The 15,040-nt window shown below is 37.8% G+C and overlaps 1 protein-coding gene across 2 annotated transcripts in view; it reads right to left on the reverse strand.

The window, feature by feature from the left end:
* Positions 1–15,040, reverse strand: part of spon1a (spondin 1a) — a 157,222-nt gene that overhangs the window by 11,021 nt on the left and 131,161 nt on the right. For both annotated transcript variants that reach the window (XM_055174182.2, XM_055174183.2), the window contains 5 exons: positions 12,137–12,338; positions 6,307–6,447; positions 5,865–5,940; positions 5,084–5,266; positions 627–797 (listed from right to left, as the gene is read on the reverse strand). In XM_055174182.2, the coding sequence (XP_055030157.2) occupies positions 627–797; positions 5,084–5,266; positions 5,865–5,940; positions 6,307–6,447; positions 12,137–12,338 (773 nt within the window). The remainder of the gene's footprint in view (positions 1–626; positions 798–5,083; positions 5,267–5,864; positions 5,941–6,306; positions 6,448–12,136; positions 12,339–15,040) is intronic.

Genomic DNA, 15,040 nt, shown 5'->3' on the forward strand with positions numbered 1-15,040 from the left:
ACTGACACACATACGCAAGTAAATAAGGATTTAAATAAAATTAAAATAAAAATTTTACTTTCGCCCTCCCTTATATGTAATTTGAAAAAGAAAACTTTCTTTTGCAACTTAAAAAAAATCACAAATATTTTATATATTATAAGGTTTTCAAAGGAGCATACAGTATATCTTAACTTTAGGAAACCTAACAAATATTTAGAAACCGAAAAGGATATGTCTTGGTTATGAGAGTCAGTATATAATAAGTATATAAGTAACATTTTTATTCTGCCCCATCAGGGCAGTGTTGGGATTTTTTCCTACAAAACCTTGACACAAACATGAATCACATGCCCATAAGTGTGAGATATCATACTGTGTGTATCCAAACACATTAGCTTTAAGACACAGCCTGAGCAAACATGGCAGTACATTCACGCAGCTGCCATTCATTCATCTCTCTCTCTCTCTCTCTCTCTCTGTCTCTCTCTCTCTCTCTCTCTCTCTCTCTCTCTCTCTCTCTGCAGTTTAATGGTGCAGATTAATGGCGATGAATCACTGAAAACTAAATAGTGTAGTAAAAATGTCAAACTGGATAACTTGCTAAGCATATAAAAAAAACCGAGTGTGTCCCACAAGATACCTACAGCAGTCATCATTGACAGTGCAGGGCTCCGTCTCTTCTGTTGAATGCGTGCAGGCAAAACCATCATCAGGAAACTGTTTGACATAACGCTCCCTGGATCGCACACCTGCACCACACGAAACGCTGCAGGGCGACCATGTGATCCATTCAGACATCATGCATGTGGAAGCATCTGTGAAAATCAAAGTTGACTTAATTTTTCATACAGTATTCACAAATCTATTACTGTCAGTGCAGAAAAATAGTTTTGGTTATGCTGAGAGATTTTGTTGATTTGATTGTTTGTTTATGTTAATGACCTATTGTCAAAATTTGTCATGCAAGCTCAGGATAGAAAAGATGGTTTATGTAACATATTGGGTAATTTGTTGCTGGTTTAAAATGATTTGAACGCTAAGCCAGGTACCCAAGAACTTTAGCAATGTCCAGTTGGTAATGTTCCAGAATAAAGATGCCACCCAAGGTTGGTTTGTTTGTTAAAATTTCTTGTTTCGTTTGTATATTATATGGAGAATGTTGATTTTAATTTACTTCTGGTTTTTTACTTAATTAGATTTTAATGTAGAAATGATAAAGGTTTCCATTAACCATCTTTATTCTACACTGTGAAAGATACATTTAGGATTTGTCATCCCAGCTTTATCACCAGCCATTTCTGCAGGCTATAATATACTGTGTTATAATAAATTACTGTTATTACCTAATCTGTTAGCATCAGATGACCAAGATTAATAATTTACAGGGCAGACTTTCCCCTCTCTTAAATTGCAGGCATATGTTCTGCTTGATGAACTGTAACTTATCAAATCATTAATAAAAACCAAAGACAACCACAACATCCTGGAGGCCACCTCTATATCATCTCTGTCACATGAGAAGCCATGGCTGTTAACAGCTCATTGAACATTAAAGGAAGCCCGCCCACCTGTCCACCCACTAATCACTAACAGCAACAACAGAAGTTTAATTCAGTAAGATCCTTGCATCACGTTTTTCTCTGTCTCCATTTACCTCCATTTATATAATTAATTACTAACTAATAATACAGGTTGTCTAAGGTATCTCTATAGACAAGGCAAGGTCAACATGAAACATTGTGTTTAGTTTTTTACTCAGAAATGTCTTATCCACTTGTTAAGTCTGACGTCACACGGCACAACTTCTGGGATCAAACGCTCTATCAGATGCCTTAAGCAAACAACAAACCATACAAGTGCAAATATACACTCACAATGTGCTTTAAAAATACAGAGATATTTTGATTCTAATCCCAGATGACCATTGACTGTTAAAGGGCACCTATAATGGTATTTTTACAAGATGTAATATTATTCAGTTAAAATAGATCTGATTAATACAGTCTGAGACAATAGTATCTAGTGGACAGAGTACAACTGGCTGAGGGTGGAAACTGCAAGTGTAGAACTGTAAGTGGGCGGGGCTTTAGCAATGTGACCTCAAATTAATAAGAGAATCAAAACGGCATGTCTAATGAGACTGCTTCGGTTTAAGGGATTAAAAACAAGGAGCAGGTGGATTTTTTTTCATCGTAGGGTGGTTGTGTTTGCACTGCCAACACACATTTATGTCTAAAAGTGTATTTTGCATAATAGTTGCCCTTTAAACTATTAATGTCTGGGACGCTTTTGAACTTGTAGAATGAAGTTTACACCCCAAGTTTATATTTGTGATATGAATAAATAGCTCTCATAAACAGCTGTTGAGATTGTAGTCTCATATAAAGCGAGTGGAGGCTTGGACCCGGAGATGGCATTCATTACATCACAAGTGGATAAGTATAAAATTCTAAAGTTGACATTCCTGAACCGGTTAATAACGTTCCATGTCAGCTGTGGGACTAAATAAGTAGGCTGATCATTAGGACATTAAACTTAAATTATTAGTCTACATAATTTTCCTTAAGTCTCTATCTTGTCATCAAACATTAAAAAGGCTACATTATGTAAGCGGCATAACTGTAATTCTGACATGCCGACATTTGTTGAGTCCACTTAAACACGTGCTCACACACAGACAGAGGACGAATTCCAAACGGCGCTTCGGAAAGAACATGCAGCATAAACAGCCGCTCCACATAAAGTGAAAATTACGTTATTTTTCAGTGCTTTATTCAGCAAATGTATTTTAATGGACTACAGTATGAGACACAGTAGCTCAACTCTCAAGTTTATACATCAAGTGTTCTGATCTTTGAAGGGCATTGAGCAACACAGTCTCACCCCATGGCGTCAATATTTGACGACACTTGACCATGCGTCAATATGTTGACGCGGAGGGTATACCTTTCGCGTCATTTTTTGACGAACTGGGGACTTCAACACCACCAGGTACGCGAAATTAAACAGTTGTCACCTGGCGTTGGGGTTAGGGTTAGGTTTGGGTAGGGATGTCATTATGTAAATCTAACCCTAAACCGACGCGAAAATGGTAAGAAAATAGGAAAGAGAATGCAACGAACTTAATAGTATTGAAGTCCCCAGTTCGTCAAAAAATGCCGCGAAAGGTATACCCTCCGCGTCAACATATTGACGCATGGTCAAGTGTCGTCAAATATTGACGCCATGGGGTGAGACTGGGTTGCATTGAGATAATCACGTTTGATTGGAGTTGGACCGGACACATTTAAACGTATGTGCGTCTGTGCGTACAGAAAATTGCTCACTTTAGCACCTTTTTGCGGTTAAATTGTTTAAAATCACTTAAGTGTTAACATTTGCAAGCCTTTGAAACACGTGCAAATGATCAACTTTTACCCTATTTAAATTTGCATATTAATCCGTGAATCGCATGCAAGCCGAACCGTGGGTCTGTGATCTGTTATTCACGATCCGTTACACCACTAATTAGTATTAAAACAAACATCTTGAGATACTTGGTAGCAACCAATATTAACCTCTTATGATTGAGCATTAGAGACTTGGGCTTGAGTAGGCTACTTGTTGGTGGCAAGCTTCTCATTTCTCCAATGAGTCAACGACGACCGGAAGTGAACTTCACTTTGTGAAGAATCTTTGTGATTGCACAGAAATCTTGTCAAAGAATGGAAAAATAACGGTATTAACCGGTGACCATTATTTTCAAAAAATGGTTCTGTTCTGGAACATATATTTTTGGAAAGTTTCTGGTTTAGTTTCTGTTCCTTGCAAAACATCAAACGTTTCTGGTTTTCGTTTTCGTTCCGTGAACCGGTTCAAAGCCTTGCTTCTAGTTGATTGCTGTGCTAGATCTAGTTCCTATGAGCACTCAGCCAGCAAGCTAGGAGTGTCAAATCCTGCTCCTGGAAGCCCAACATCCTGCGGACAATTTTGCTTCATCATTTATATATAAAATATCTATGCAGACAGATCTTTTGCTGTTTTAATGTATCTGAGTGGAAACCAGTGGCACTGCTTGGAGAGTTAACCACAGCATCACCCAGAGATTCTGGCATCTGATCAAAATGCAATTTAACCAATTGGGTAACACTTTATAATAACTGCACAGTATGAATCATTCGTTAAGCATTAGTAAATAATGAATTCATCATTTTTAACACATTGTTCCTACATTAATAGACATTAGTGTCAGGATCCTGCCAGATCCTTGTTTGTATTTAGATCCAGTCGGCGTGGCAGGGTTCTGACAGTACAATGTTTCATGTGGGAGATGCGTGGTTTTAGTATTGAATTATTCTGACCACGCATTTCCCGCGTCTCGTGACTTTTTCCCCGATCCCTTACCTGTAATGATTTCCAGGTGTAACTTATGTTCCCACTATTTAAGAGTCCTTGTGTGTGTTGTTCAGTACGGGTTCATCTGTATTACTACGTTGGTCTTGCCAGTCATTGTTTCCAGTGTGTTCCTGTTCAAGTTAAGTGTAGTGTGTTCTAGTTTAAGTTTATGTTATGTTAAGTGTAGTTCTGTGTAGTTTAGTATTTGCCCTGTTTTGTTTGCCCCCTCGCGGGTTTTGTTTTCAGTTTTGTTACATAAATTATTTTTGTCCCTGTCACGTCTGCATTTGTCCAATTCCTGACAATTAGTAAGTTTATAAATGCATCTATAAATGCTTTGCTCTTTATTTATAAGCATGTCTATAATGTCTTTATAAGCATGTCTATAACTAATTAACTACACTAGTAATAAACATTGACATAGAATACCACATACATGTTAGGCTTGTCAATGAAAACGAATGAAAAGTACTGTCAGCTGTAACCTGCCTTACTAAGCGTTTTCCGTGTATTTGCCATTGTTCATTGTTTCTTGTTGTTCATGTTATGACCCTTGCCTGCTGTTTGGACTACATTTGTGGATTACCTTTTTGTCTTGTTTGCCTGGTTTGTTACTAAACGTCTGCATTTGGATTCTACACAAAGTCTCGGTACATGTTTATTGACAATGGGAAACACATGATTTTTATTTTCATTGAGCGACTGATAAGATGAATGCCTCACTAACCTTCGTCACTGCAGCCGGGCCCCATGCAGGGCTCAAAGTCCTGTGTGTGAGGACACGGTACACTGAGATCCAGCTGTGCCTTAAGCATCCTCTGCCTCATCCTCTTCCCTTTTTCACAAGTTGAGGAGCTGCATGCTGACCACGGAGACCAATTTGAGTAGATGCATGTCTCTGGAGTATCATCTGACAAAATTAAGACAGCACTGTCTGTAATACTGTATTCATGCAATGAGTACATTTTAGTCTAGCTCAAAACAATATAAAGGAATTGCTCCAATATACAAAAAAACTGATAATAAGACCTCTGTTACCCCTCAGAGATCCACTATAGCACACACTTAAAAAAGAGAACACTTAGATTTTTGACTATATTTAGGGTACAATTACAAAATTAAAGTGGATCACACTTGAAAATGTATTACAGCAACAGGGACACATTTGCCAGTGTGAAAGTATGCAGTGGCGAAATCTCAAAATTGCAAAAAGAAACTATTTTTTGAAAGTGTAAAAATGCACACAACTATGTCATTATTTGGCTAAAAGGATATTTCAATTTTTGAAAGGCCATCTGAGACATGATTATAACCTCATAAAGGCTTTAATTTATTGTCTTGTCTTGCTATTGGCTTAAATGGGTTCACTAGAAGCTTTTATAACCACAGAAAATTCCTTGTGTGTGCAAGCACACTTGGCAATAAAGCTTTTCTGATTTCTGATAAAGATTACTTTATCTCTGGATGAACCGGAGGATTTGAGAAATGATGAAAAGATAAATACAAACCTTCTTCTTTCTCTTCCTGGGCAATGTCAGCCACAATGTCATCCACATTATCAGGCACAATGTTGCACTGCTCACCCTATACAGACAACACAAAACATCTCAAACCGAGTTTAAATGATGTCCCTCATTCAATTTTATTATACCGCACAGTGATGGGATTTCTGATCTGATTGAAAACAGCAGAAGGGTAAAAATAACCTCCTAATTTCCATGCAGTCTCATTTAAACAAACTTTCTGGCAACCGAGAATGCATGACTTTCAATACTTCTAGGGCATTGCTGTGACACGCTGGCTTCATAAATATACATAATCTGTTGTTGCTGAGCTGTTTTAGCACTAACTTTTATGACATGAATAATGCAATGTTGTTTTGCACAGTAATAAAATCTAAGAGCATCTTTCTTTGAACTGAATTATTTTAAGACGTTAAGACGAACAGACCTTGCGGGCAATTCTCTCCACAACGACCCTTGCCACGGGAGTGATGGCGCCCCCCTCTGGGTCATAGAAGGGGCTGTCAGGATGGTCTAAACTGGTGAGGGGACGAATCTTCTCCTGAGGAGTCGTTGGATTATTTGGGGACTGTGGCACATGAAAAAAAAATAAGCAGACTGCATAATATGCAATCATTTTATGCAACAACTTTATGCAAACACAACGTTTACTTTAATAATAATCCAAAAGTCCTTTTCGACTTGTGTTCTGAAGTCTAATGACAGCTTTGTGTGAGGAACAGACTGAAATGTAAGTATTATAAAAAACAGCCTGATCTCATGAGAATTTGTACGTGTTTTACGAGTTGTCCAATTTCTATGAATTTGTACAAAGTGAATCATACAAAAAAACATATGATTATCAAAAATAAATAAATAAATAACGAAACCCCACCCCTAAGGGCAGGGCAAAAGCAAGTCATACAAAATTTATGAATGTTGTCACACTAATTAATACGAATTAGCCACCTCGTAAAATACATAATATATTGGACAAAACTTATGTCCATCCATGCAAATCGGGCACATTAAAGGGACACTCCACTTTTTTGGAAATATGCAAATTTTCCAGCTCCCCTTGAGTTAAATATTTTATTTTTTACCTTTTTGGAATCCATTCAGCTGATCTTCGGGTCTGGCTGTACCACTTTTAGCATAGCTTAGCAGAATCTATTGAATCTGAGACCATTAGCATCGTGCTCAAAAATGACCAAGAGTTTCAATATTTTTCCCATTTAAAACTTGACTCTTCTGTAGTTACATCATGTACTAAGACTGACAGAAAATTGATTGCAATGATATTACGCAGCAGCCGAAAATAGTGCCCTTAGTAACTTTTAATGGGACTATTTTTGGCTGTTGCGTAATATCATTGTGCTTCCTTCAGCCATGTTACCTCAGCAAAGTCCTTGATTATTACGCCAGAATGAGACATATCGGCCTAGAAAATCACAACTTATAATTTTCTGTCTGTCTTAGTACACGATGTAACTACAGAAGTTCTAAATAGGAAAAATATTGAAACTCTTTGGTTATTTTTTAGCGCAGTGCTAATGGTCTAATCAGACTCAATGGATTATGATAAGCTATGCTAAAAGTGGTACCGCCAGACCCAGAGATCGGCTGAATGGATTCCAAAAAGGTAAAAATCTAAAATTTTACTTTAGGGGAACTGGAAAATGAGTATATTTTCAAAAAAGTGGAGTGTCCCATTAAAGACACATAAAGAGTAAGACATTTTTGACCAAAAGTAGATGTGAGTGATCACAAGTTCATTCAGAAGTTCATTCAGATGACCGAAAATATAGCAAAACTTTTTTGTCTAATCCTCATTTATTATATGGAAAAGAGCAGAATGGGAGAAAAAAGTTACAGTTATAAAGGTTTGGGATGACCTGAGGGTGACATAATGTCATTTTGTAAACTATTGGTTTAAGACACATGCATCGTTTGTTCATCTAAGTACATTTGCCACATACTGTAGTTTTTTCTCCTTCTTAAAGTTTAACTGACATTACACAACAATGAGAGCACTACAGCAAACGCTCAGGCTCAGAGGGAAACATCAGCTCCACAGTAAACAACAGCAAGGTCATTTAGAGAGGTTGAATAAAATACACAGCCGGAGGTGAAATACAAATTACATACACAAACCAACCCCTAAAGAGAGGTGGCATAAAGTCAGAAATACAATGTTATAATTGGACCATCCAAGTTTAAAGAATGTTCAAGGTTCAGTACAACATAAAGTGTCATACAACTCTCATGTTGATCCAAACCAACATAACCTTCTTCCACAGAACACAACAGGAGACCTTTTCTCTTTTTTAAGGTAAGGTAAGGTAAGGTAAGGTAACTTTATTTGTACCCGAGGGTAGATTTTGGTTGCAGGTAAAAAGAATGGATTATTTACACACACACTTAAGCAACATTGACAAAAAACAGTGACATAACAATAATACGAGTGCTTCAGACAAGGATACAGATAAATAGATAAAAATATACATCATATTATTAATATCAGTTTCAGTAACTGATATACAAAAAAGGATGTATTTTAAAGATTACAGGAAACTATAAGAGTCAAAATTAGCAATAAATAAATACATAAAATACCTGAGGAAAGCTGTCATTAAATTTGGTTTTAATTTAAGTGCTATTTAACATTCTAATAGCTGAGGGAACAAAACTGCCTCTGTATCTTTTAGTTTTGCAAACAGGCATTTTATATCTGCGGCCTGATGGAAGAGGCTGAAATTCACCATATAGTGGGTGGGATCCATCCTCTAAGATCGTCCCAACTAGCTTCTGTAGCTGCCTACTGTGTAGGGATTCTAAATTCAGCTGTGTCTCTCCAATCAGCCTACTAGCCCACCTCACGATTTGGTTCAAGGAGTTCTTGTTTTTTAGAGGTAGGTTGCTAGACCAAGACACCAGGCTAAAAGAAATGACAGACTCAATAAAACAGCGGTAGAACATAGTAAGCATCTTTCTATTAATATGAAAAGAGGACAGTTTTCTCAGACAGTATAGACGCTGATTTCCCTTTTTGTACACAGACTCACAATTTGCTTCAAAACTTAGTTTATCATCAATGATAGTCCCAAGATATTTGTATTTATTGACACACTCCACTGTCTGACCCTTTATGCTGGTAGTTTCCTTAGCCCTGGGGAGTTTCCTAAAGTCTATATACATATTTTTTGTTTTAGAAATATTCATCTGTAGAAAAGACCCATCACACCAATCTACAAACTCCTGGACAACTGGACCATGACCTGTTTCATTTCCTTGTAGCAGACTTACGATGACAGAATCATCTGCATACTTTAAAATAAATCTGTCTTCCCTGCTGCTACGACACATGTTAGTATAAAGGATAAACAGAAGAGGAGACAGAACACAGCCCTGGGGGGACCCAGTAGAAGAGCATATCTGATCAGACAGTGCTCCATTGACTCGCACTCTTTGTGTTCTATTAGTTAAAAAATCTAAAACCCAACCAACAAGATTTTTACTAAGATCAAATTGCTGTACGAGTCGTTCTATTAAAATGTGTGGTTGAATTGTGTTAAAAGCAGATGAGAAATCTATAAATAAAAGCTGAGCATGAGTTCCCTTCCCTTCCAAATGTTTAAAAAGCATATTCATAAGAGTGACTGTGGCATCCTCAACACCTCTGTGTGGCCTATAGGCAAACTGATATTGGTCAAGATCAGGTTCTACCGTCTTTAAAATTTCGCTTCTCACTAGTTTTTAAAAAGTTTTCATGACAATAGATGTCAGTGCGATAGGCCTGAAGTCATTCAGTGCTTTGGGGCAACTTGTCTTAGGAACTGGAACAACTACTGCATCCTTCCAACATTTTGGGACATGCTGATTTTGTAAGGACATATTAAAAATGTAATTAAAAATTGGGCAGAGTTCTTTAGAACACAACTTAAGCAGTCTGCCACAGATGTTGTCCGGTCCATAACTTTTGTTCGGATTTATGGAAGAGAATGCTTTTTCCACATTTCCCTCTGCAATTATAAAATGGCTCTGGTCAGCTAGTGTATAGTTAAGTTTCTGTATTTTTCTACTAAAATCATAATTATCAAATCGTAAAAAGTGATTATTAAAAGCATTTGCAAGATCAGTGTCTGCATTGAAACCTTCTAAAGTGACAGTGCTTATATTTTTTGAATTACTGATACCTGCAATAGCTTTCATACTTGACCAGGCTGAGCCTAAGTTATTTGCAGCCATTTTATTTTCCATAGTTGTTCTATAGTTTTGTTTAGCCCTTGATATTTCAATTTTCATGTCTTTTGTGGCTGTATGCAAATCAGAGGCAGTCCCATATTTAAAGGCAAATTTCTTAGCCTGTATGCTGGATTTGACAGACTTTGTAACCCATGGTTTATTGTTAGGGTACATTTTTACCTGTTTGCATGGTATAATCATGTCCCTACAGAATGCAGCATAGGAACATGTTACATCGGCTAACTGATCTAAATCTCCCTCACATGCCTCTATGAACATATCCCAGTTTGTACAGTCAAAACAGGCCTGTAAACACTGCACAGAGTCCTCTGTCCAATTTTTTATGTCCTTCGTAGATACCTTTTCCCTTTTCAAAACAGTTCTGTATGTGGGCATGAGGTACACGCAATTGTGGTCTCCATGGCCCAAGGGAGGTAGCGGGAGTGACTTATATGCCCCCTTTACTGACCCATAACAAAGATCAAGGGTTTTGTCCCGTCTGGTGGGGCAGGTTACATATTGATAAAAATTTGGGACCAACTTCTTGAGGGAAACATGATTAAAGTCACCCAGTACAAAAGCCGGGGCGTCAGGGGAGATAGACTGCAGTTTTTGCACTACGTCATATACAGTTTTACAAGCAGATGGAGCGTGTGCTCTAGGGTGAATATACACAACTGTAATGAAGAGCTGAGGAAACTCACGCGGCAGGTAGAAGGGCCGTAACGACACTGATAACAGTTCCACATCAGGGGTACAAATGCGTTCTCTCACTGTTACCGAAGTGCAGTATCGTTGGTTGATATAGAGACATACCCCTCCTCCCTGGGTTTTTTTCGTCACCTCACTGTTCCGATATAGGCGGTATGGTACTCCAAAGCCACTTATCATCAGATCTGAATCCTGATCCCGTTCGGTAAACCATGTCTCCGTAAAAACGCCATCACACAACAGTCCTTATAGTCCTTAAGAAATTGGGCATTTCCCTGAAGTTCATCAGTTTTATTTCTTAGGGATTGGACGTTCCCCAGAATCATTGAAGGCAGCGGAAGCCGGTTAAGCCGCATCTTCCTCAAACGTAGCCGAACGCCTCCTCGCTTTCCCCTTTTCCTTCTTTTCTTTCCCCCTTTTTCTCCGTAGTTGTTGTCAGGATATCTTCGGATAAAACCCGGAATCTGTAGCGTGATGTCTGTCACGCCAGCCAGTCTCACAAGGTTGAATTGCAGCAGCTCACTTCTGCTGTATTGCTTCCTTGCCGAGCAGGCAGAGATGATATCCAAACAGAATAGGAGAAGTAACAAAAATAGCGCTACGACACGAAGAACATCCATAACACTTCAGTCAAAAGCACCGCACACCGTTAAAACACTTGGGATATTATTCCCAAACATAAAAAACAAATAAAAACAATAAAACACGATTAGAACAGTGACAGCCAAACTTTTCCTGCCGGTCGCCGCGTGCGCATGCGCCCTTCTCTTCTAGTCTTCCAAGCCGTACATTTACCATTTGGGGTGAATCACTGTACACACCTTTATGGAAATGCTTTATATGGTCAACAGGAAGTCACAGTTGATGTTTGAGTTTCTACCGGTAAGCACCTCGCGGCTCTTAATGTGTATATAACAAAAGCCACAAAAAGTGATTGTGATTATCAGTTTGCTTAAAATCAGGACTACTAAAACAGATTTAACATTCACAGACACACCAGTAGATGGCAGACTCAAGCTGTGTTTGTCACTCTATTGTTTCCAGAACACTAGAATTGCTTTTCATTTTATAAATGAATTTAAAAACTCAATTATTGAGATTTGCTTTGTAAATGTTTATGTGCTGTGTAATTTGTATTTCAAAACTCAATTCTGCCTAGAAACTCAAGGAACAAGTCAATCATTACCACACCATTAGTTTTTGTCAAACCTTGTTCACTGATATTGACAAGAATAATCCAGCAGAATCCAAAAGTATCAAACTACATAAAAAGATTTTTGTTTAATGCAAAAGAAATGAGATCTTCTCTCTTGAGTGCTGACCTCATACGTGACCCCGCTGTCTGTCCCCGCGTCCCACGGGATTAAATCCTGGACAACCTTTTGGACCCAACCACATTCTCTGGTGCAGAGGTCCTCTGAGGACAAACCCACATTCCAGTCAGGACTGGGGCCCAGCATAGTCAGAAAAGACATCAGGTGACGTGTGCGGTCCACCGAGAACTCAGCCGAGGGTGCCGCTCGCCTGCAGGACAGAGAATAACCATGAGATCAGATTTACATACCTGATGCCACAAAACAAAAGCAGCAGAATGAAAACAAGGACAGATGGGTGAATGTCAAGAAACCCGCTCGGTCAAAAAGAAAGTCAAGAGTCACATTCGGATAAAGTTTCACCCCAAAAGCAAACAAAGAAGAAATATTTTTTTGCCTGAAAAAAATAATGACTTTTACATTTCTATTCATTATGCTTATGATTTATTATCAACTTTTATTTAATTAACATTTTATTTCATGATTGAAATGTGCATAAATAACTATAATATAATATTTCTATTGTAAAGCAGCAGTGGATCTGGAACTATTATAGTGTTAGCTGCCATTTTTATGGTTTAAACTGATAAGTTGATAAAACAGCAAGGTTCATGGACAGAAAGAAAAGCAAAAAAAAAAAACCTAACTTTTAATGTAAATGTTGAAAACAATGTAAAATGAGAAAACATGGTTTGCTTGGTAAATTATTAGCACCCAGCAGCCTAAAACCACAGGAATTAAGGGGAGCATTTACATGACAACCTTTTCAATAAAAAATGGGAAACCTTCTTACGTATATGCTTAAAAGGCATTTTATGGTCCTGAAAATGCAATCTTTAAAAATGGGTTTTATAGTTTTTGAAAATGATGGCATTACTGTTTTTTATAGAAAGTTGTGAAAACACTGAAGTCATGTGTGTGCATATTATGTGTTGAGTTCACAACAGGTGTAAGCAACGGTCCCGCAGAGCCACAGTCCAGCAGAGTTTAACTTCAACCCTGATAAAACCTCACTTACACTCTTAAAAATAACCTTTTTATGTCTGAATGGTTCAAGGAAAAAACCTTAAACATCCAAAGAACCTTTCTGTTTTACAAAAGCTTCTTTATAGTGAATAATCGGTTAATAAGATACATAAAGGTAGTAAAGAAATGGATCTTCTAAGAACCTATGACTAAATGCTTCTTTGAGGAACCAAAAATGGTTCTTCTATGGCACACTTTATTTCTAAGGGGATTTATACCTGATATTAAGATGCGTTTTGGTCAGTCGGATCACAAGTGGACAAGAGAGACACATTCACGTTTACACCTGGTATTTTAACTCTTTCACCGCCAGCGTTTTTTAAAAAAAGTTGCCAGCCAGCGTTTTTCATGACTTTCACAAAAGTTTAATGCCTTCCAGAAAATGTCTTTCTTTAAATATATAAACATACAATATACCAAATGAAAGAACAGACCCTCTGCTTCCAAACAAAAAAAAACGTTCCTTCCTACCTTCAGCAGTTTTTTTTGTAATCAGCTTTTGAATATGGGTAGGTTTCTGCAAAAACACCACATTTTGAGCAAAAAGCAGGAAAACTCAGGAAAACTCAAACCGAGAAAATACAGAAGGAAAAGTTAACACTTTTCCCTGCCGGGAGAGACAAAAGAGCTCATTTACATCTCATTTAGCTAAGCCATACCCCCTGTAAAGCTGAGATACAGATGTTTTAGCATCATATTTAGTATTTTGTGACAGAAGTCCGAATGACAACATGCAAAAATAAACAGGACTTTTACCTTTGTGTTGATCTAGTCTGTTTCAGATGTGTGAATCATCCAATGACCATTTTTGTCCACAAATGCGTATAATCAGTGAAATATAGATATAGTCTATTGTTTACATCAGATTTTGCATGAATGCCTGGGAATAGAATATAATATACATTCTGAGGACCGCTTACATGTTAACAGGTAAGGGTATTTGAGATAACGCTTTACGTTGCAGTAAACACATGAACTCGCCTTCAAAGTTTGTATTTAAAGGTGCAGTGTGTAAATTTCTAGTGGTAAGGTTGCAAATTGCAACCAACATTTCAGTCCACCAATCACAGAAACGCATAGAGAAGCTACGGTAGCTGCCACCGGACAACCATGTCATCGTTGGAGACAACTTGGTAAAAAAAGTTTGTCCGTTAAGGGCTTCTGTAGAAACAAAATGGTGACTTCCATGTAAGGGGACCCTCTGTGTATGTAGATAAAAACGTCTCATTCTAAGGTAATAAAAACATAACACTTCATTATGAAAAGTCTTTATACACCACTGATAATATAGTTATGTATTTTATATTGCAATTCTGTCAGGAGATCATTATAAAAGTTACACACAGCACCTTTAAAATAGGGAGGTAGTATAATAGATAATCCAAACAGCGCCGTCGAAAACATGACGTCCTTTAGGGATGTAACAAATCGCTCACTCGTTCCTCCATCAGCCAATGACTTCATGGAAAATATTTATAGACAAAACATGAAGCCAATTATATAACAAATTCAATGATCTCTGTGTGAATTTTTTGTGTGTGTGTTTGACTTCATGCTGCGCTGCAAGAACTGACAAAGAGATGACGACAAAGTACCGCAAGAGCAAGTCGAAATTAAACTACTCCGTAAGATTTCTTGAAGAGCTCTCGCGGTACTTTGACGTCATCTGACTGCAGCGCCGCTTAAAGTCGAGCAAGCCAGTGACACGGCTGACGTACGACGCGGCTGACTATTATCTGTTCCGCCCCATCACAGCTGGAGCTGAACTCTGCAGGGCTGCGGCTGTCCATGGTCAATGTTGCATACCCCTGATCTACAGGCATGTGTGGATACTATTTTATATCTTTATGTCATATCTATATTTTCAAATAGCTACAAATACAAAAC

The sequence above is a fragment of the Misgurnus anguillicaudatus genome, chromosome 15 (assembly GCF_027580225.2).
Source record: "Misgurnus anguillicaudatus chromosome 15, ASM2758022v2, whole genome shotgun sequence".
Classification (NCBI taxonomy): domain Eukaryota; kingdom Metazoa; phylum Chordata; class Actinopteri; order Cypriniformes; family Cobitidae; genus Misgurnus; species Misgurnus anguillicaudatus.